Source organism: Poeciliopsis prolifica, unplaced genomic scaffold (assembly GCF_027474105.1).
Source record: "Poeciliopsis prolifica strain line A6 unplaced genomic scaffold, Auburn_PproV2 SCAFFOLD003, whole genome shotgun sequence".
Lineage (NCBI taxonomy): Eukaryota > Metazoa > Chordata > Actinopteri > Cyprinodontiformes > Poeciliidae > Poeciliopsis > Poeciliopsis prolifica.
Genome location: NW_026562378.1, coordinates 4,275,620 through 4,298,034, shown reverse-complemented (window position 1 = coordinate 4,298,034; position 22,415 = coordinate 4,275,620). Strand labels below are relative to the sequence as shown.

The following is a 22,415-nucleotide window of genomic DNA, read 5'->3' as shown; positions in this document are numbered from 1 at the left end:
GAAAGGTTTTCGGTTACAGCGCCACCCATTGGTCTGGAGGAGAACTGATGCAGAATGTTGTGCTTTTTTTATTTCAACAAGCTAGCGATTAGCATGATATATTTCTTTTGAACTTAATGAATGAATAGAAATTGTATTTAAATGCAGAATAAAAAAAAAACCGTTTGATCATCATACAGTAACTGAAAAAACCCCAGCATACTCATCGACTGTTTTAGAATAACACATCAAATAAGAGCTGAATAACAAATATTACAAAACAGTTGCATTTTTTTGCCACCAGTCTCTACAATCTACATTAATCATCCATTGAGATCCATTAACATAGGCTATATTTTATAACTGTATAAAGGCTTTCCATTGAGCTATGTGCATGTTTCTGTTTTGTGAGACCAACGCATGCTCTGAGATCATTTACACCAACAGCTTAATGTATGGAGCAGCAAACATGTTTCTGAAAAGTCCATAAATAACAGTAAACTTAATTTTGGAAAGGCATCCAACATAAAACAGTTCAGACACAACATAGTAGTAAAACATACATAATTTAACATTTTCATGTTGGGTTATGACAAGGTCACAGCAACATTTTCAGTACTTTTTTCCGTGTCACAGTCTTTGTCTGAAGAGGCAGACACTGGGGCATCTCTGTGGGTATTAGGGCCGCTGCTTGCCTGCCCTGCACCTTTGTTTGGCACTTCTGCTGTTGGCTCAGCCTCAGGTTCTTGCTGTGGGGCGGTTGCTACAAGATGAACACAAGTCAAGAGGTTTATCATGAATGTAAAGAATGTACAGTTATTATGGAAAATGACCAAATGTTATTATTAGCAGATGTTTTACTTATACTCATCACAGACACAAATCAGATTTACTCTGCACTATTACCAATCTATTCATGTCACTGTTTTACAGGGTGGAGCGATTACAAAACATACAATTTCAGTGAATTTTGAAAACAAGAACCGAATGGGTAAATGTGAATTTATTGTGAATTTTCTCTAATTCACACAGGGTTTAATTCAAAATTAAATACAAAGGATCTATTATATATACGTTCCCTCATGTTTACACATTCAGTTGTTGGCTGAAAAAGTGAAATGATTGAAGTTGTTTGGTCTTTTCGGTTAACTAAGTAAACCTAATGTTTCCAATTAAATCATAAAGAGCCCAATTCATTAAAGAGACTAGTGCTGATGTTGAATGTAGGTCAACGTCTGATCTGAATTGTCCGCTGCAAATACTCAAAATCTTACAAATACTTTTGGTTTAGTTTCTAATGTAAATGTCTTAGCACACTTGAAATAAGACAAAAATAACTTACAAGTAACTTTTTAGCAATATCTAGAAGCTTGTTTTAAGTCAATAATTCACCAACATTGATGACAAAGTACTACAGTACTTGCAAGTGAAATAATCTGCAGGTGGAACTCATACTTTTTCATCAATATTAAAGAATTATTGACTTAAAACAAACTCCTACTTGTTGCTGAAAAGTGACTCGTAAGTTAGGTTTGTCTTATTTCAAGTGTAATAAGATATTTCCACTAGAAACTAGATCAAAAATACTTGGTAAGATTTTGTGTTCTGCAGCACAGCTGTTGTTTTTGTTGTTATAATCCTTAGTTTTGATTCTGGCTCCATGTCATTACCTGACTGAGTGCAGGACTTCATGTGTTCTGGCCAGTGGGCTTGCTGACACGGGTAATCGCAGTAGCTGGTGTTCCAGCAGCAGTAGAAGATGGCCTCCTTCCTGCAGTTTGCGCACCACTGTTTCTTCTTGGTCTCATCCACCGCCTGCTGCTTCTCCAGCTCCATCTGCTTCTTCACTTCGGCCATTAACCTCTCCCTCTCTTGCTCCAGACTCTGTCTCATTTCTGCCATCGTCAGCTCTGCATCGGAGAGCAAGAGAAGATCCAAACAAAAGAAAAGAGGAACGTCGTCGTGATAATTAAGACAATGTACTGAGGCAGCTAGGAGAAAATGAATGAGGACCTCACCGAGATTGTGCTTCATTTCAGACAACTCCTGCTGATGCAGCCATTGTAGTTTTTCTATCTCAATTCTCAGCCGTTTTATCTGCAGGAAATACATCAAGGGGTATTATGTACAATTTTTTATAGGAAAAATGTTCACCCACCCTAAAATTTTTCTGACTTTTCAGGTTAGAACTCTGACATTTTTATCACTTGAAATACAGTTAGTCTCTCCACAGCCCATGGTAAACACTCACCTCTCCTATTGTGTTCCCTGAAGAACCTTTAGAGAGGTCATTATACATCTCAGTCATTGTACCTTTAATTGCATCCATTATCTGGAAAAAACCAAAAAAGATTTCATTAAATGTGTGAAAAAGAACATGCATTTGATGTTCTGGATTTCAAATTAACTGTCATGAAGGCTACTAATATTGTAATTAACTGAAACAGCTTATTTTATTTCATTTATTTGACATCAGATATTCCCTCTAGAACAGTGGTTCTTAACCTGGGTTCGATCGAACCCCGGGGGTTCGATGAGTCGATCTCAGGGGTTCGGCGGAGCCTTTGCCGCGGAGGTAAAGACACACTTGTGTAAAATCGTGACGACGCGCCCCGCTTGGCCATCACTTGCTGCAGAGGATCACGCTACATTGCTTGGCCAATCAGTGCTCCGGGAAATTTAGTGCGCGCAGTTGTCAACAGCTGTCGTAGTTGTACGTCGTGTGGCTTCTTTCTCAATATTTTAATCCATACTAAACATGTTGAGCAAAGAAAGAAAGTGGTCGGATGAATATGTACAACATGGATCCATGTGTATCACGGAACGGGATGGGAGTCAGAGTCCCATGATATGCAATGCCAAGCTGAGCAACTCCAGTCTCACACCGGCAAAACTGAGGGAACACTTCTTGAAGCTGCATGGAGACGGGGACAAGTAAAAAAGTATTTTGTGGATTCAAAACGACAAAAAAACACATTAAATTTCAAACTTTAGAAACTTAAGTTTTCAAAAAATGTTAAGTTCTTCAAAAAAATCAAATTTATTTTTAATTAGTAAAATAGCAAAAAAAAGTATATTTTTGGGGGCTGAAATTCTTTTATGGTACTGAGACATATTTTCGTGACCAGAACAAAGTAATACTGTAATTTGTTGTGAGTTTATGCACTGTGTTGGTTTTGTTCTTTGACCAAGGTGATGTTCATGCACGGCTCACTTTGTACACCAGTAAAATAAACATACACCTATGTCTTGGAAAAAATATATATTTTATTTATCACTAAAGAAGGGTTCAGTGAATGCGCATATGAAACTAGTGGGTTCAGTAACCTGAAAAAGGTTAAGAACCGCTGCTCGAGAAGGAAAATGTGTTCTTTACATTTTTTGCGCAAAATCATCCAGATAATGTGATTTTATTTTGGTCAGTTCTGCCAGAGCTCCTTTTTTAGGGCATCTTGTCACTTAAAATCCAAATAAGCTAATGCTGGCCACACCCACAACTACTGAAAATGACTGCAAACAGGCGCGCAATTATACAACTGGACATCTCTGAAAAGCAGAAGTGGAGCCTCCTGCTCAAGCAACAAGAATGTAGCAAGTGGTTTCTGAATGGTAAGCCAAAACACGTGTCTTTTTCCAGGAGATGTTGAACAGAGTAAACAGCGCTAAAACCAGCTTCCCAAAGATGCTGGAGCTCAGCTTGGGTTGCTAGGTCAGTGGCTGAGGCAACAAAGCAATGGAGGATTTTTAAAATGGATAGTTTTCCAGATCAAGCTATTGCCAGAAAATATGGTGTTTTTTTAAGTGCTTGGGCTGTTGTTAGAAACTGTTGAGTCCCAAATGGAAGAATAAGAATGTAACTTTGCATAACAGGTCCCCTTTAAGTCTTGAGAATTAGGTTAATCAAAAATTAAGAAAAAAAGAAAGGTACTAACTTTATTTGTATATTTTGCAATGTCTGCAGCCACATCTGCCGAGGCAGTGGGAATATACAGGTCTGTTCCGGCCGGCGATGATGAAGGCGTGCCCAAACCTGACGGAGCTACGATGGTAACAGAAGCTGTACTGCCAGGTACCAGAGTACCAGCAGGTGTGGACGTGCTGATGGATGGGTCTTTTTGTTGAACGGCTAAAATTAAGAACACAAGCATCAAGATTATGGACAAGCAGAACGAAGCTCACGACAAAAACCGTGAGACTCACTTTTAGCAGCCTGTCTCGTCTGATAGCGAGAGCTTTGTGAGGACTGCTGCGCTGAGGACGACGACGAAGGAACGGCCGCGGAGCCATTTCCCGCTACTTGTGTCTGGGTCAGAACCTGGGCCTGGCTGTGCCTGGGCGAGGATGCCTGCGTTTGTGGGGCCACGACGAGCTGCTGGGTTTGCTGCTGCCGCTGCACCTTCTGCATGTGCCACTTCTGGGAGGACGTCTGAAACTTTGCAGCGGGACTCCACACGACGGCTCGCTGAACCACCGGCACCGTCTCTCTGGGCAGCAGTGGGCGCTGTTTCTTCAAAGCTGGTGCGGCCGAAACCGATGAGGAAGATGATGGCGTTGTGGCGGCGCTGGAGACGGACGAGTGGCTGACTGTGGCGGGAGAGGAAGTAGTGAATGTGACCATAGTGACAGGAAGGGCCATCAGAGACTGCGTGGAAACGGCAGAGGGTGTGGAAGCGGCGGTGGAGTTTGGCGACGGGAGCCCCGATGTGGTCAAAGCTTTTCCTATGCACGACAACGAAAAGGAAATTTTAGCCCCCCCAAAAAAGATGCACCTGCCCCAAAGTTGTGGATAAAATAACGGTGTGGAAGATTCTTTTGTTACTAGACACCGAGTTATTTAATGTCTCTTCAGACGTACCTGACATGTTTCAATGTAGTTCAATCTTCTTCAGAGGTGTCACAGCTGTTGTTCTCAGAGGTGTCGACACCTCTAATGAAGACAGAAGCACAACCTTCGAAACATGTCTGGTATGTCTGAAGACTGAGTATCTAATAAAATGCTTATGACTGTATCACATATGGATAAAATGAGTTTCGTTGAGAAGTTACAGGTTAAACTAACGAATAAGGACCATTTCCATGTCCTTTAACGTCACCTCAAATGAACAGAATGGCTGAAGCTTGGACAAAGTTGAGTCTCTCAGCGAGGAAATTATCCCAGACACACATCAGAGCTGGTGTTAGGGTTGATAAGAGTTGCTAACAATAAGCCTCTTCTCACCTTCAGATTTCCCAACAGCTGACTCTTTGACAGTGCCATCTTTTCTGCTTCTCTTTTTCTCCTTGCCAGGCTGTTCTTCCCCAAGATCGATAACCAGCTCCTTCTCTGAGTCAGAGTCCTCGGTGGGAACTGTCTGTTTTGCCTCCTTTAGTTTCACCTGACACTTTTCCTTGGACACTGGGGCTTCTAGAGCCATTTCAGTCATATCTGGGTTCTCTTTACCCAAACCGGTGATCGTTTTCTGTTCAGTTTCGCCATCAGACACAGACACACTGGAATCATCCATGGTGTTTGGCACAAGTGGGTCGGCTTTGTCTTTCTCCATCTGGCTTACTGAAGGTTGCTCTTTCGCTTTACTCCTAGTGGACTCCTTCTGCGGTTCCCTTTTGGGGGCAGAGTCTTGGCCAGGCTTAGACTTTGACTCTTCATCTGTGGCGTACTCGCTCTCGCTGGAGTCGGTCTTGTCAGAGTCTTCAGAGTCGCTGTGCTCCACACCTTTATAAACGTCCACCGAGATTTCATCAATACCTACAAAGCAAAGACAGAGATGACTGTCCAGTCCAGGGAACCATAATATTTAGCTTATGAAGAGTAGTCCATGTGATAGATGTCCAGGTTTCCATACTAACCCAACTGTGCCTTGCAGCTCTCAATTGTCTTGTCCAAGTTTAGCTGGAAGCGGCTCTTGATCTGTCTTTTCGGAGAGGTGAGGGCTGGAGCAGCTCCCTGTTTCTGCTGAACCGTCTCACTGAGCTCCTTCAGATCCATTTCTGCTTTACTTCGATCTGAAGGGGCACAAAACAATCACCGTAACTGCATGAACCAAAACAGAAAGATTTGAATGAAGTATCCATAGTATAGCCATTGTGTTCATTATTGTCATAACTTAACAAAAAATGCATGAAAGATTCACCTAGATTAAGGTTTAGGATGCTTCCGGTCTGTGGCGCCTTTTCCTGCTTGGGTGTGTCAGGAGTCTGAGAGTGGGGTGGTTTTGGGCTGTCGAGGGAATTTCCTGTAAAAAACAAAAAATGGAAAGATTGTATGGAAGAATACCTTTTGCATGACAAACATTTTCTACAATTCAACAAAAAAAAATGCAAAGCTCTACTGGGCGCATGCATCCAAGTTAGCAAAAGGACATCGACAACTGATATTTAAAAAAATAAAGTCTTTACACTCAGATGACCTTAAAGACCTTTTAAAAGACAGAGTGAGGAAAAAGTCCCAAGTCAAGACGTGTCACTACATATGGACTGAAAAAGGTTAGACGGAAGAAGCAGCTTCACAGTTTGCTCACTTGTGCAATCAGATTACGGTAGCTTTTTAATTTTTTTTCCTTTGACATGGGTGCCAGTAGGAGAGATACAGAAAGCAAAAAAACTAAAAACGGAAAAAAAAATCAATCAAATAAAGTTTTTCATGGTAGATTTTGATGCCTTTTTTTTTGTCTAATCTTTCTTATCTCCAGCTAGCACAGCAAGCATAAAATTTGGGCTAAACAATCGCAAAAATGATTTAATAGTGAATAAAAGTGAGGAAAAGCATTTTAAAAAAGGATGTTTCTTCACATATTTTGTGTCATTGTCAGTGGGGAACCTCTCGTCATACCTACAGTTAACGTAGGAAGTGTTATAATCCCTATTCATCTGCTCCAAAACAGAAGACAATGATTCATGTTTAAACTGAAGAGTGATTAAACATCCGGTACTTTTTTTTTAAAAATAGAAAACTTGTTGTAAAGTCTAATCTCGTCTTCTAAAACAAATTGGTCATAAACTGGGACCCTGGTAAAGAACTTAATTTTGTGCAGGCTAAACAGGCCAGCTCATTGCTCTTATTGTCAGATAATGGTCAGATTAAAAAGATGCATGGCTAACATTTATTTGGGGACTTATTTTTAGCGGAGATTAGTGAAGATGTATTTGTTTTGTACAAATCTACAAGAGATAGAAATGAGTCAACACCACAAAATGCAACTGTGTCGCGACCTGTGCAGTCGGTGGAATCTTCTCCTGCACTGGACTGCCTGTTTGCAGATTTTGTCTGCGTCCTGTCTGCCGTTTCCTGCTCCCCGTCGGAGCCGCCGTGTGTAGAGGAGTTGGTGCTCATGGGGGACCGCTGCCCGTCTCCGAGAGGACGCCGCGGTCCCGTTGTGCTTCCTCCCAGTCCTGACAGCACCGCCCTGGTCAGGGTGATCTTGGGCGACGCCGACATATCGATGCTCAGCTTTATCTTCTCTGATTTCTCTGGTTTTACGGCGGTGGACGAGGGATTTGAGGGGTCGAGAAGCAGCTGGAAGCTGTTGTCAGGGGTGTAGGGCGTCCTGAAGGGGGCATAGTTAAACACGCCAAACTTCTTTCTCATGTTCTCCACATATACCTCCATCTCTTGCATGGCACTGTTGAAAATGCTTTTGGTCTTCTTCACAGAAAAGGGAATCTCTTTGGACATGAGGTAGCAGTTGTTCAGAGGAACCCAGGCCCTGCAAGATAAAATCCAGAACTGATCCACTATTGGTAGAAAAAGAAAGTAAATATAACGCTATAGGTCCATGAAAAACTTTTTCACTTCTGATTTTTTTCAACATTGGGACTGATACAGATATTACTATGGAATCAACGCAGTGTCAAGTGTTAGAGAAGACTTGATCAAGAGGAGTATTTATAAGATTTTGCTTCTGTCCAAAATTTTACATGTGGGTAATATAATACAATATTAAATTTTTTGGCTCATTTCATACCAATTTTTAATATCAGTGTTGGATTAGGGCAGCCCCAATGTAAATGCAGCAACAACGGTCGATACCTGTCATGTTGGCCAAAGAAGCGAGCGTCCACCTGTCCATCTTTGTCCCGTAACGCTTTAGCAGGCCAGAACGGAAATCCTTTCAGTTTGGCCCATACGAGAGGGTGCGGGTGGCTCTGCGGACAGACAGTAACAGACTGGAACTACAGAGCTGCTGCCTGATCATTTATTTCACAACGGATGGACAACAGGATGGCGTCACGAAACATCAGGTAAGTCAGCTGGCTTACGCATGGCTCACAGAACCAGTTTTCTCTCTTTTGGCAGGCGGACAGGTAACACTCAGGACACACTTCAATCTCATTCATCTGCAAAAAACAAGCCAAACAAAAATAAAAGACATGAAAATAAGTTTCATGCTTTGAGCGAAGCATCGTCTTTACAGAAAGATATGTAACCCAAACTTCATTCTTACCTCGTGTTCACAGATTTTTACTATCACTTTAGCTGTAGCTGTGAGCTTGTGATTGCCTGAAAGAAAAACACGGATTATTTCTGAACACTTCAACAATTGTACCACAGGTACAGTACTATTCTAATCTAACCGGAATGCACATTGTAGCTACAAATACCAATAAGATAATCGGGTTTCTTTTCATCTATATTTATATTCTACTCTGCAGTAGAACTTTGCACACACAGAGGCTGACATTTTTGCAATTTCTTGTGTTGAAAAATAGCTCAAGCACAGTCAGATATGTGAATGAAAAACCGAACAAAAAACATTTGTGAATACTTTTCAGGTCTGGCCACCGATTCTTCATTGGATTTCTGAAGCAGAGCTTTAGACTATTGCCGCTTTTGGTTTTCTTTGAACAATGGCTTTCTAATCACAGCCAGATTTGAGTGGTGCCCACAGATTCTCCCACCTGAGCTGTGGACCTCTACAGCTCCCCCTGGTGTTACCATGGATGGCTGCTTGGCTGATTAATGCTCAGTTCAGCAGTGCTCCCTGAGTTGTTCATATTGTTTTACATTACAACTTGCTGCTCGACCCCATTTCTTAATCAAGTGACTTGTGAAGACAGAATTTATTTAGAGGCATTAAACTGAAGAAATATTAACATAAATGCATGCACACATTTTTAGATTTTTCTTTGCAAAAGAAATTTTTAAATGTGCCGTTTTCCTTCCACTTCACGGTAGCCTGCTGCATAAACATCCAGTGAAAATTTGTGGTCTTAAAAGGACAAACTGTGAAGTCGTATGAATACTTTGTTCTTTTCAAAAAATGTTCTGAATACCTTTTTTTTTCCCTAAAAAGTATTCATACCAGTTGTAAGTTCATTGCAGTCCTTACAACTTGTTATAAATATCCAGAAATCGTGTTCATGTTAATGATAAAATCAGCAACATACCTCCATTGTAGATAATGCAATTGTGCAAAATCCATTTAACATCTGCCAGAAAGGCCTCCGTGCAGCCGTACATTTTCTTTTTGATATTCTGTGGCACATAAAAAAAATTAAAAAAAAGAACTGTCTGAACAGCAATAGTTTGATGATCAATGATACGATTGTAAAGTTAAAAAAAAACCCAGCAAGACGCAGATCTCTAGAAAAAGAAGCTATGGTCAAATTGCAACACATAAACACGTTAGTAACTCAAATATACCTTCTCGAGTGTACAAAGATCCATCGGATGAAATATATACTCTGCGTAATCCGGATGCTGTTCAAGAGACACTGGCTTCTGGAAAGGTTCAGTCTGTAAAATTGAGTAAAGAAGAAAACAAAACAAAAAAAAAAAGGGTGAAGGTAAACAAATACTGAGGATTCACAAGTATTTTCTCCCCTAACATGCTACCCACATACTGGGATAAGCTCTAAAAGAAGCTCTCCACAAAACAAAACAAACAACAACAAAAAAAAAAAAACGAGAGAAAGAAGCAGTGAAGTAACAAATCATGATGGGGTCTTGTTAGTGAGGTGATTGATTACCCAATTAAAAGTCTTTCTCTGCGAGGAAGCTGCATGTGGGGAGCGAGATGACAAGCGCGGATGATCCTGAAAGAGAGTGAGAGGGGCAGCTGTATCCTCACCACCAGCTAGCATGTTCACCGCCTTTCAAGCCATGACAGGCCCATTAGAAAACACGTCACGTGACTGTTAGTTCTGTTACAGCGAAGTTCATCATGCAAATACATAGTTACGTGAAAAACCGGGCTGAAAGGTGAACAGTACAGTTGCAGATCTGGCACTACCGAAAGGTGCAGACCGTCGCTTGGTTGTGTAAGCGAAAGAATGCGTGCCTAAATTCAGGTAAACGTAAAGACAATCCTATTAAGAAATGGCTGATGTTAGGAAAAATACTTACACCTGGTTGTTTCATCTTCTGCAAAGCAAACTTAAGTAGATAAGACAGTTGGTCTATAGTGAGCATCATCATGGCCTTGCTCTGCGTCGCTATACACTCAGCAACAGTTATTTTCTGAAGGGCGATAGAAAAAAAAATCAACATTACATTTATGGCTTTTTACGAGATGCAGCACACAGACGCTCTGAGGTTTTTGCTATTTGTGCTGTCAATAACCTCTCTTGCTGTAATTTTGTTTTTTACTGTTGTTTTCTTTTTCTTGGTTGCAATTTGCAACCAAAACGTGGTGAAACAATAAACTTAACCTCTTGCATATTTCCCTCATTTTGTCAGATAACAACTACTCACCTCAGTGTATTTGTATTTTATGTGATGGACTGTGACAAAGTAGCACCTGGGAAATGGTGGATGTGTGTCAATATTCACACAAATGTAAATATGAAAATTGTGACTCAACTTTTATGTTTTTTAGTCTAACAGGTTTTATTATTTAACTCCATCGGGCCTAAAAGATCCAACTTTTCAACAACAAAATAAGAAAAATTGGTATCAATCAAAATTGGACTCGACAGTTGAAACTATAAAAATTCTTGGTCGGTCGGAAAACTGCAGTCAGTGTGTAACCCAGGTTAAAAAAGCCTTCACTTAAATAAAAGCCTTTTCATATTAAATAGCTATAAAATGCATAAATAGGAAATAGATACAGAATAAATAGGATTTAAAATAGTTTGACATGTTTGCAGTTTTAATGTGCCAAAATGGGGGGAAAAAAAACTTCCAAGAGGGACAAGTATTTTTTGATGGCTGCCATCTGCTAACAAGGGTAACAGTTTTTTCCCGAAAGTTTTCAACAAGCTGTTTACAACACTAAGAAGCCGTTCAGATCCCGGGTTCAGTACCTCACATTCTGGACAGAACCAGTCGCCCTCGGGCTCAGCTGGCAGTTTGAGACACTTGGCGTGGTACACCCTGGGGCAGAGCTCACAGCAGAGCACCTGGCCCTCGCGGTGGCACAGCCAGCAGTAAAAGTCGTTCCTGCCATCCTGCGGTACAACATCAACAGGGTCTGTGGTGAGTGCTGGCTGCTTGGCATAGTAAAAGGGACCGTGTCTTAGCTCAGACTGGAACGCAGGCAAAAGAAAGACAAAGTTGGGGGAAGGTCAAAATCAGGGTGACAATTAAAGAAGCCAAGGAGGCATGCAAGGCATCAGCATAAAGTACATCTACTGAACTAATTATCAACTATAAGCAAAATGTCACATTTGTTTCAGAGAATCTGTCATCGTCCCAGTCCTGAAGCTTCACCTTAGTTCACCTTAAAGATGAGCCAAGAGGAGCTGGAGAGGAGGAAGTGATGGATAGCTCTTATTCTCTAGGCTACTCCCACTCTAAGGGATGTCACCCAAAATCTTTAAGCCTGTGAGATATTCAGCAGGTATGTGTGTATATGCTCCAGCTGTGTGTGTGTAAGCTAAAAATAATAATTAAAAAAAACATTTCCAAATACAGCAATACATCTGGTAGACCACACGTGTCCCCTAAGACTATGAAACTACAGTTGTACTCAAGACAAAGGCTAAAATCTAAAATACTAACAAGGGGAACAGTTTCTTCCCTAAGGTTAGGCAGTGCACAATTAACCTAAAATACATTCAATCCAAATGATCAACAAGTCATATAAAAACAAAGAGTTACCCTGCTAGCGGTAACTCTTCTTAAATGATGTCACATATATTGTTCACGTAAGTTGTTGAGAAGGAATAATTGAGACAAGTGTAATATGTCAACATCTCCTAAAAGCTTAAAAGCAATAACCGAGGAATTGGTGGAGTTATTGATATCGTATGATGAAAATAAGGCATCTCAAAAATGTGACTTTTATTGTCATTTACAAAACAGAGAAAAAAAATCCCAGTATAATTTTTTTTTATGGTAAATACATTCCACTAACCTAAAGTCATACGTCTCCTCCCCCTTTCATTATTTTCTACTTTTTGTTAGTTTCTAACAATACTGACTGCACTTGCTCATGCATCTTGCAGATGTCGCTTGCTTGTGTAAAGCATTCAGGATGTGGCGCTGCATATTCTGTCTGTGCGGTATTGATGCTCAGTGAGACGAGCAAAAACAAACAGACGTGAATGTTGACAGAGCGTCAAGTTTTGAGCTTTTTTAAAAAATTGCTCGAGTACATATAGATGTTCTCTGTGCCAGCACACTGATAAAAGTCCCATTGTTGCATAATTTAGATCAATTAAACAGTCGAAAATGAAATGAACATACAACTAAGATGAACTAAACTGTTTTTCTGTGCACAGACGCAAGATCCAGCTTCTACAGTTTGTTCGTTTTTTTTAATTCCCATTTGGCCGAGTGAGGTGATACCTGGTCCTTGGTGCTGCTACCAGCTCCGGGTTTCTTCTTCTTTTTCACGCGGCAGGGTGAGCTTTCGGCAGGGGAGTGGCCACTGGATGAGTTTGAAGGACTGGGGATTTTCCTCTTCTGAGCCAGCCGCTCTGTTGATCCTGCATCTGAAACAAGAAGAGTTTAGCCTGGGTATAGTCTTTGGAAGGTAGCTAGCATTGAGTCCATATTAATGCAGCCTTTTCTACTAATATTATTTATTTACAAAACGGACCAGATTTTTCAGTGTGTTCTCAAACTGTGGACAGACAGTCCACAGTTCATATTAAGTTGGAAAGTGCACAAGAAAATCAAAAAGAAGAATACGTGCTTAAGAAAAATGCAACAAAAAAACAAAAACTAAAAAAAGGATTTCACATCAAAAACTGCTTCCAACTCTGGGCTACTTGAAGGTTTATTTTAGTTTTTAAATCATGTTTTCTGAGAATGCCACGTCTCGCCACGTATTTGGCCAATTCGCTGTGATTACCTTTGGATCTTGTGGAGATCTCCATTCCTTCTGCTTCAGTGTAGTTTCCCGTTTTCCCCTCCTCCTCTATAACACTGACACACAAAGATAACCTTCAGTATGTGCTCCTGTTTCATTCCTTCTCTTTTACTTATTTTAATGAAAGTAGTACACTGTGCTGTAAAGAAGATAGTACATCAATCAAAACGTATGATTGGATTACAGCTAAATGCTCAGCATACAAACGATGTGTAGATAAAAATCTTAACAATATAGATTTACAGATTCCTTGGACAAGCTGCGTTTAGCCCATCTGAGCTATGAGTTTTTAGTTTTGTCTCAGCCAGTCTAACAAGTTTCTACTTTGCCAAAAGCATCAATATGACAGATGAATTGAGAGGTGTCTTACAAATCTTTACCATAAGGGACTTAAGTGTAAATATAAGGCACTATGAACTTCAAAAACACATATTTAAGACATTTAAGAGAGTTCACAGGGGTTTTTTGGTTAATAAAAACATAAGAATCTGTATATTTACATTTGTCTGTGATTTAATTAATAAAGTACAGTTGGCACATCATTCTAATAATGTTAGTTATTGCATTTATGATAGCGAATTAACACAGCTACATTTTTGTATACTTTTTAGTCATTTTAAGAAAATTACAACATAGAAAATCAGGATCGGCTTGCTTACAAAATTCATCATACTTAAATTTCATAATGTATGTCTTATATCAAGATATATCTTAAAACATTAAAGATTTTTAAACTGAAATCTTTTTTAGAAAGCAGTGAAAAATCAAGGTTTAATCAGGGTTACAGACTATAAAAAAAACAATCCAAAGACTAATAAAACAGCAGTGTTAGCCAATGATAAAAATATCTGATGGAAAATTTCAGTGATACTTGTTGGAAGAATTTTTATAGTTTATTATCATTTATTTATCTTTATCTTGTATTATCATCCATTTATTTACCTTTGTATTTACATTTTGATGGTGTGCTTTAAGTGTTTTGGAAGTGTTTGCAGAGAACAGGAAGCTGTGAGAAGAGGCCTGCTGAGGAGTAAAAAGGAGGGTACCATGAACGGGAAGTTCCAGAACTCCTTATCCAGAGGAACCGCAAACTGATATTCTTATCTTATGAAATATGTTTTGAAGGCCGTATAATTAAGTTCTGTGCATTTGAGTGGGCGGCTGTGCTTTGCTCCCCTTTAGGACTGCACACCCGCCATGTAACCAGGACGTTCCTAATTTTAATAAAAGCAGGTAGGGGGCCCAGCTGAAGCTCAGAGCACAGGCCGAGAATCTGTAACTGAGTTTCAGCTGTGCTCTCCCTACAGGTAAAAACTAAGATTCTGACTAATGTCCATTCTTTGTGTCTGTGTTCAGGTGTTTAGACCTAACAATACTGCATGAAGGCTGAGGAAGTATTGCGTTGTCGCCAAATATCTGTTTTGCTTTTCAAGATGCATTGTGATGAAAAAAAAAATTGAGGTGATATGAAAATTAAATACAACAATTTCAGCAATTTACAAATGCTGAGTTCAATAAAAACGAGCAAATGGTTGAGAAGCAGAGTGTTATGGTGCAATTACACAGCGGCACTTCCAGGTATTTTATGATTAAGCACAGAGAAAATATTCCAGTCGAATCTGACCTGTCCAACATGTACCAAAATATATTTTTAAATTAATAAAAACACATTGTGCGTGTGAAAATCCTCAAAATGCGAGCCCAAACATGCTTTCAACCACCTTTATCAAAGATTTGCCCAACAAGTTTTTTTTTCTCCCTATTTTCACTCAAACGTGCCTCAGCCTGATTTGAAGCATATTGTTTATACCACTAAGGATACCGAGTGAACTGCAATGTTCAAGCTGTTCAGATGCTTTTGGATTTAGTTATTTTTGTTGTTGTCCACAGCCATGAAACACATCCAGCGCATTTCTTTCTTCCAGTCCAAACAAAAGAGTTACATTTTGGTACTGACCCTCTCTGACCTCCTCTGCCTCTTCAAACTGACAGAAGAGAAATCAGAGACAGCGGACATGAGACAGTGCAAGAAAGTGCTTGTGCTGACCTCCATGTCTAACCTGTCTGGACAGTATCACGCACTTCACAACATCAGCACCTTCAGAAGGCCACGGAAAATAGAAACAACACGCAACAGAAGACACAGAGCTGCACAGTCTGACAACAACTTATTGATACATCCCTGTCCACACCCACCTCTTCCACAACAATCATGTCTCAAGTGAAGGAAAGGATCAGCATACCTTCTCTCCTCCCTCACTCGCAGAATCTTCGGCCTGCTCTTTTATCTTTATCAATAATTGAGAACGCCAGAGAATGATGGGCTGGGAGAAAAAGATGGGTCCAGGTTTCCCAGAAGGCCTTCTCTCCCTGCTGTTCTCTCCTGCAATTGTCAATCTTTAACCTCAGCTGCAAGATGCCGATTGGCTCGGGTACCAGACGGAGGTACCTGATTGGGTGCCGGGGCTCGGTGTGCAACACGGGCTCTCTGCTCCCTGCTTTCCTCAACCACACTGCTGCAATGCAGAGAGGACTGATCCGTACTACGGCTACAACATTTCCCCTTGAAACCATCATACAGGGGTCCACAGGGTACCAGTCTTTAGAACAGACGTGTTAGCTTTAGCACTGAGAGCTTTGACAGAGAGAGAGGATCAGATCTCCCCCTCACGGCACTCTCAATCAGTGTATGTGTGTGGCATCCATTTTGAAGAAACAGCCTCTCTCTCTCTCACTCTCTCTCTCTGTCCCACTCTGTCTCTCTCTATCAATACTGCACACACACAGCACCATGCAAATTGTCTGTAAAGGACCACATGCGGTTTATTATGTGCCTCAGCATGTGGACATGTAACTCTGGGCCGAAAAAACTGGCCTGGAAATGTCACAGGGCCAGACAGCTAAGACAGTAGGAATGCATAACGGTAATCTCTAAATAATTCTTCTCCTGTATTCTGTAAAGTCGTATCTACTCAATACCTGACTGGAGATTAGACTTTGATAACAAATGTAGCATTTTATTTTTTTTTTTGCATTTTATTGCATTAAAATTACAGTGAAATTACGAGTGAATCTTGAGTAAACCTGATAGTATCCTTCAAATCCCTGGCACAACGGCATGCATTTGAGTGGTGGAATCAGGTCTAACACACACACACACCAATCATCTCGTTACCTCAAAAATAAACCTGAGGAAAAAACAATATGTACAATACAGAAAATTAAACCATTATCTCGAGAAAATCACCGGGGACAAAAGTATGCATGAAAAACGGGAAATGTACTCTTTATCTTGAGAAAACCATTGGGAAATTAACTCACCATCTTTGGGAAAAAGTACATGTGGAAAACGTCCACTTTCGGCTTCTGTATTAGAATATGCAAAAATGATCAATCTGCAATGTTTTGTCAAGACAGAGAATCTATAATGTGTTGAAAGTCTAATCCCTTCTATAAAAACTCGATAAATGGGGTATCTGCCAGAAGGGATGTAAGATGAACCTGATTTTTGCCCCAACTGAACTGACTTCTTTTCATGTGGAAGACCAGTGGCTTTACTACAAGTTTCAGCAGGATGTCAGAGCTCATTTCAGCTGATTGTGTACAAAATATTGTCTTTTTTGGCCATTATGCATTTTGATTTACACATGTAACCTCGAGATGTAACCTCTAAGTTTCCAAACCGGGCCACCATGGCAAGGGTTTTACTGAGCTCTCTCTTTGATTATTAAAAGGCCGGACAACACATAAAAATCATCTCTGGCACTCCATATTCCCAACAATCCCCAGGAAAAAAAAAAAACGTTTTTTCCAAATCCACAAACCCAAACTCCATGGACCCCCTTAACTGGTGCACACTGGCCAGTACATGAATCTGAGGTTTGAAGGGCAATTTCTTTCTTTGATACCATTGATGTCAAACTCTATTGGTCAGTTTTAAGACTCTTTTTGTATTTAGCATATCCATGCTACTTATTTCATCTTTATATGTACATTTTCGAGAGTGATCATACATTTGAGATATTTAGAGACGAATAAGGTACAGCAGCTATATCATACTTTTTTTTTACCGAGAAGTTGAGAATAAATCTTGGAATATTAGTGTTAAAAAACATATCATTCTTGTACATAAAACAAATCTGAAAAAGGACCAGAAAGGGCTTTAGATGGTAAGTCCTATCACATAAGATATCAAATAGGCTGTGTGGGCTTTTATACTGAAGGGTTAGCCACATCAGTCCTGGAATGAGGGGATTAAACACATTCCTGGGCAACGTAACACTAAACACTAACCCAAGCTTAAGCAGCATTATGTTAAAGTAACTACACCACAGTTTCCTCAGTTATATTATATCTCAGTTATATCACAGTAAATGACAATACCTAAACATTGTCTTAATGTAAAACGATTCCCACTTACCATTTCTAATAAACTATAAAAACAAGTTTATTGGAAAATGTATTTGGATATTATAGGTCAAATTCTACACAGATTCTCAAGCCTCTCCAAGTGAAGTCTTTGTGTGAAAAGCTTCCAGAGGAAGTCCTTTCCACCTTCTTTCCTTCTCTCTTACATACAAATCACCAGTGTGTTTGGAGCAGAGGGACAGAAAGGGGAAGCCTTTTAAAATGGCTGACATTCAGCAGTCAAGAATAACACTGGAGGGTGGGGGTTTAGAGGTAGTGCAAGTCAAAACGCTCCACCAATTCCTACCATCTAGTACAGATTATTGGTATCTTAACTAACAGAGAGATTACTTAATCCGGCCGTTGAAAATGATGTTTTATTTCAGTTTGCCAGTAAAAAAAGGCTTAATTTGAAATACAGAAAAACAGGCAAATTGAAATCTGTTCTCCAAGGCCATGTTAGTCTGGCAAACAATGAACTACCCTGCTGTCTTGGTCTCATTCTAGTCTAAGGCCTAAATTAAACTTGCTGTGCTGTCAGTTTCCCCATCTGTTAATTCCTCTGGGAACACCCCTCTGCATTGCTGCCTGTCTCTTCCATCCTGCCTGATTCACTCAGAGGGTATGTCATTTTGACAGCCAAGGCCAGACACAGCTGTAATGCAGTTTTCGCTTCAAAATGACTGGAAAACAGGCTTTTAGTATCAGTATCTGCTGCATTACTGATCTCACTATGTCCTCACTCCAGGCTGCACTCATATGTTTGGGGGTTCCAATAAAATTTTACCCCCTCACCTTATCTGTCAAGCAAACTTATAACACCAGGCAGGCACAGATCCAACTGGTGCTCTTTTAGCAAAGCATTATATGTGAGAAAATAAAAGTAGGGCTTACCTCTGTGGCTGCATGGCTAAAAACTCTGTGTGATATGTCAGTGCTTATTAAAACATGGAGGACAGCCCTGTAGCCCTCACACAGCATTAGAGCACAGCCACGACTCTCCAAGCTGTCTGACTTCACTGTTCTGATAAAAGCCATGCCGAGACTGGCCGCGCACTCAGAGCAAATGCAACGCAGCTGCTGATTGGCTGGTGCATTTCCGGGCTGCTTGTCTTTTGTTCAGCACAAGTGAGTTGAGACACAGCAAGACAGCCCAGGTCCAAAACTCTTACGATAAGCCACCATATGTATACAAAGCAATTTAAATAAAACAATGCTATTCTTTTTCATAGACTTACTATGAAGTCAATCTTTTTTTGCAATTGGGACAAGCCTATATTTCATTTGAAAGGTTATGACCCACAAGTTTCCTCCTGAAAACGAAGCACCATGGAAACAACAAAGTTCAGGCACTTGCTGAATTGTACATTGATTGACCAGCGTAAATTTTCTGACTAAAACAAAGTCAGAAAATTGACGGCATGTGATTAACCTCAGATAATGAAATCTTCTGAAAGAGTCCTAAAACAATGACAAGAATTGAAATTTCCCTTTACCTACTAATCTAACTTCCCTTGCCTGTGGTTCCAGGGGGACTGGTGCCCATCTACACTGTTCATTAGGTGAGTGGCATTTAAAGTAAACCCTGGACAGATCTCCAGTACATCACGGGAAAGCTAAGGGACACAGAGGACAAACAACCGTACACAACAGAGTGGTTGAAGGCTTGAAGGAGCAGTCATTTCAAAATTGCCACCATTGAAGACACATGAAAAAATGTTGTATAGTTTCAAACCACAGACCACACAGTATTGAATAAATTTCTGTGTGTTCAATACTTATTTCAGGTATCATCCCAATTCTTAAGCCAAAACTTTATTTTTGGACTAATTTGCTTTGATTTATGTATTTGTTTGTGTTGGTTAATTAAGTCGTTGCCAACATATTGTGTAAATTTAAGGTCAATAGTTACGTTAAAAAAAAATTATGTTTTCAACACAGCTACATTGTGTCGAATTACAAAAAACAGCAACTATCTCCAGGGTTATTTTTTAAATAGTCAAATAGTGCAATCTCCAAACTTTACATTGTGCATCAGATATAGTTTTACTGCGGATCAAAGATGATTTGCGGTAGGTTGTTCCTTGCAAAGTAAATGGATGAATCATGTATCGTCAACAGGAGGAAAGACATTACTGACTTCTTGTGTGCAACCATAATTACACCTGGAAAGACAAAAGATAATCCTGTTTGGTTACCTATAACTACCTTAAATATGATGAAAATCAAGCAGTGTTTATACATGTACAAATTAGTTCAAAATGCAGTCATAGAATGTGGAATCTATTTTTAGTTGTTTTAGTGAGTTTGAGAAAATATGCATTAGTATGAAGCGGTAAATTTGTCAACTCTTAATTTTTGAACTTATGCTTTCAGGCAATGACTATTTCATTAGTTAAGTTAAACATCTTCAATTGAAAAACTGTGACGTGGCCAATCACTAGGCAGAATCTCAATGCTTTTAGGGCTCTAAAGACAGTGATGACTTAGTGAAGTTCAAACTGAGCATCACAATGGCAAGAGAAAATGGATGCAGGTGACTCTTAGTTTCCTGAATTAAATTAAGGCCCTTAATACCAACTGAACTTTCCTTGAACTCCACAGCCAATCTGAAGATTATCACAGACCACCTCTACCCGTTTATGACCACAGGGAGCCCATGGTCTGATGGTTGCTTCCATAATTCGTCAAAAAGCTCAAATCACATCAAACTTATTTGTTCAACATCACAGTCAGTTCACTGTTCCTCAGCAGCCCCCGGTCCAACCAAGAGTCCCACAGAGCACCTTTGCAAGTGGCCAAAAAGGAGAGTTGCGTCATGAATATTCATCCAGTCAGCTAGGTGGCTGATCTGAAGCAGCTGCATTGTGTTGTTTTGTTAATAATGGACCATAATCCCAAAGTAAAGTTGGCAACATTCTTTCTAAATTAATGCCATGTAAAATTAAGATAGATCTTATTGTTAATATGATCTATCTTTTTAACATAAGAAAATAGAATGTTGAGGGGTTTTTTTTTTAGTTGGATGTTTCAAATATTGTGTTTAATCAAAACATTATACATGTACATATATATGGTGGGAGCTGGGAATATTTTTGTTAATACGTTGTTTGCATTTGAAAAGTTGTGATGTGTACGCAGAGCATGTATGTATGTATGTGTTCATATGTGTGTACATGTTTCGTGGGAACCTTCCTCCTCTACAAACCAAAGCGCTTCAAACCCACAATTGAAAGAAGAGTGGATATATTACACTCTTCAAGTCGACATGAACATTTACACGCGAACGTTAACATTTCTCACGTTTCCGAAGAGGAATTTTCCGTTATGCCAGTCAGGAGAAGAGCAACAACGAGCGACCTGCCGAAAGCGCTTTGTCTACATTTTGACGGGAAAAGCTGAGAACACGTCCCCGCCGCCGTTACACCCCCACAGACACAACTACACTCGCAGCAGCACTCATCCTTTCCCACGGTACCGTTTGGGGTCCAGTTTGTGCCAGCAAGCTCAAAACGAAATCTCCAATCGTCGTCCGACTGGTGATGAGCCCAGCGTTCCCCAAGATGGCGCCCGAGCTGCAGTCTCTGGCTCTGACGAGAGCTCTGCCAAGAGGACGCGGCACTTTGAGTTAAAGTGCGGATAATCTTCATGTGAGGATGAAGTTTGATCAGATTTAGTTTTACTATCTGCCCCCTCCTCGACCCCCTCTTGTTCTCGCCTGCTTCCTCTTGAAGTCTGTATGCCCTCAAACCAGAAACGTGCACGGCCCTCCTTTCAAAATGAATCATTTTGCGCTGAACTATATCAATTTGACTGATTTAGTCTGCTGTTTTTGTTTACCTAATGGTGTGTTTTGTAAACCTGACACATTCTACAAAAATAAATAAATAACTATGTGAATAATTCAATCAGGTAAATATTATGAATTTGAATTAAAAGTAGATTAAGAACGCTTTTGAGGTTCACAGCATAAAGTGTGAGAAGAGGGATGGTAGGACTGACTGGTTAGTGCAAAGAAAGTCTTGTTGGCTGTTTGCAGGTAAACCAGTCTGAATACATTAATGATTATGGGGCTATCTCCTGTCCTTTCAAACTGTTATCTCCTGTCCTTTTAAAAGTGGGGAGAGGGCAAGTGGGGAGGGAGAATGGGATAAAGTGTCTCACACTTTACTGAAGGGGGGCACTGTAGGTTAGCATGTTTAGTGGGGGAAGGGACACAAACACACTCCATGGGACTCTAGGAATGTGCCTGACTCTCTCTTCCCAGACAAGCCTACAACGTACAATACTAAATTGTTCAATCTTTTCCTATTTGGTTGCTTTATTAACTTGGGAATCAAAGCCGAACGAATGCTGATTTTAATATTTTGTTTTACTTCCACTTTGGAGGCGATTAGCACATTTCATCATTGTATGTTGAAATGTGCGCACAATTTAGTCACAATTTAGTGCGCTTCACCACTATGAAAATAGTCAGTGTTTTCATAGTGAAACGGCAGACGGCATTTTCCCCTCGCAGCAAAGAGCAAGTAAAGAACATTCGTCTATTCAAGCCCCCTGCTCCCCGACGCCCTTTAACCTCACACTTGTCCTGTTGCTCTCAGGCCAACCTTGGCCTTCACTCCTTCCACACCAGTTGCTAACTGGCCTGCTTGACAGATCGCCACTGGGAAAGCTGCTTATATAATGTGAGCCTCCACAATGATGATGTGGCAAACCGTGTAGCTTGAAGCGGCAGGAATTTGTTTTATGTGATGGATAGTGTGTTTATCATGT

The 22,415-nt window shown here is 40.2% G+C and overlaps 1 protein-coding gene across 7 annotated transcripts; it reads right to left on the bottom strand.

Annotated features, from left to right (window-relative positions):
- Window positions 1-50: 50 nt before the first annotated feature.
- zmynd8 (zinc finger, MYND-type containing 8) lies at window positions 51-21,374 on the bottom strand. Of its 7 annotated transcripts, none has more exons than XM_055027183.1 (21): window positions 21,118-21,374; window positions 13,215-13,288; window positions 12,707-12,852; window positions 11,221-11,442; window positions 10,322-10,435; window positions 9,946-10,011; window positions 9,620-9,712; window positions 9,364-9,451; window positions 8,421-8,476; window positions 8,236-8,313; window positions 8,006-8,121; window positions 7,189-7,682; window positions 6,111-6,212; window positions 5,827-5,982; window positions 5,198-5,725; window positions 4,180-4,698; window positions 3,912-4,105; window positions 2,231-2,311; window positions 1,998-2,076; window positions 1,650-1,889; window positions 51-742 (listed from the first exon to the last, which is right to left on the bottom strand). In XM_055027183.1, the coding sequence occupies exons 2-21, from the start codon at window positions 13,237-13,239 to the stop codon at window positions 567-569; spliced, it is 3,573 nt and encodes a 1,190-aa protein (XP_054883158.1). In that variant the 5' UTR covers window positions 13,240-13,288; window positions 21,118-21,374; the 3' UTR covers window positions 51-566. The 7 variants fall into 7 exon arrangements, with proteins under 7 accessions (XP_054883158.1, XP_054883162.1, XP_054883156.1 ...); XM_055027187.1 differs by lacking the exon at window positions 21,118-21,374 and adding an exon at window positions 20,943-21,061; XM_055027181.1 differs by lacking the exon at window positions 21,118-21,374 and adding an exon at window positions 18,534-18,614.
- Window positions 21,375-22,415: the final 1,041 nt, after the last annotated feature.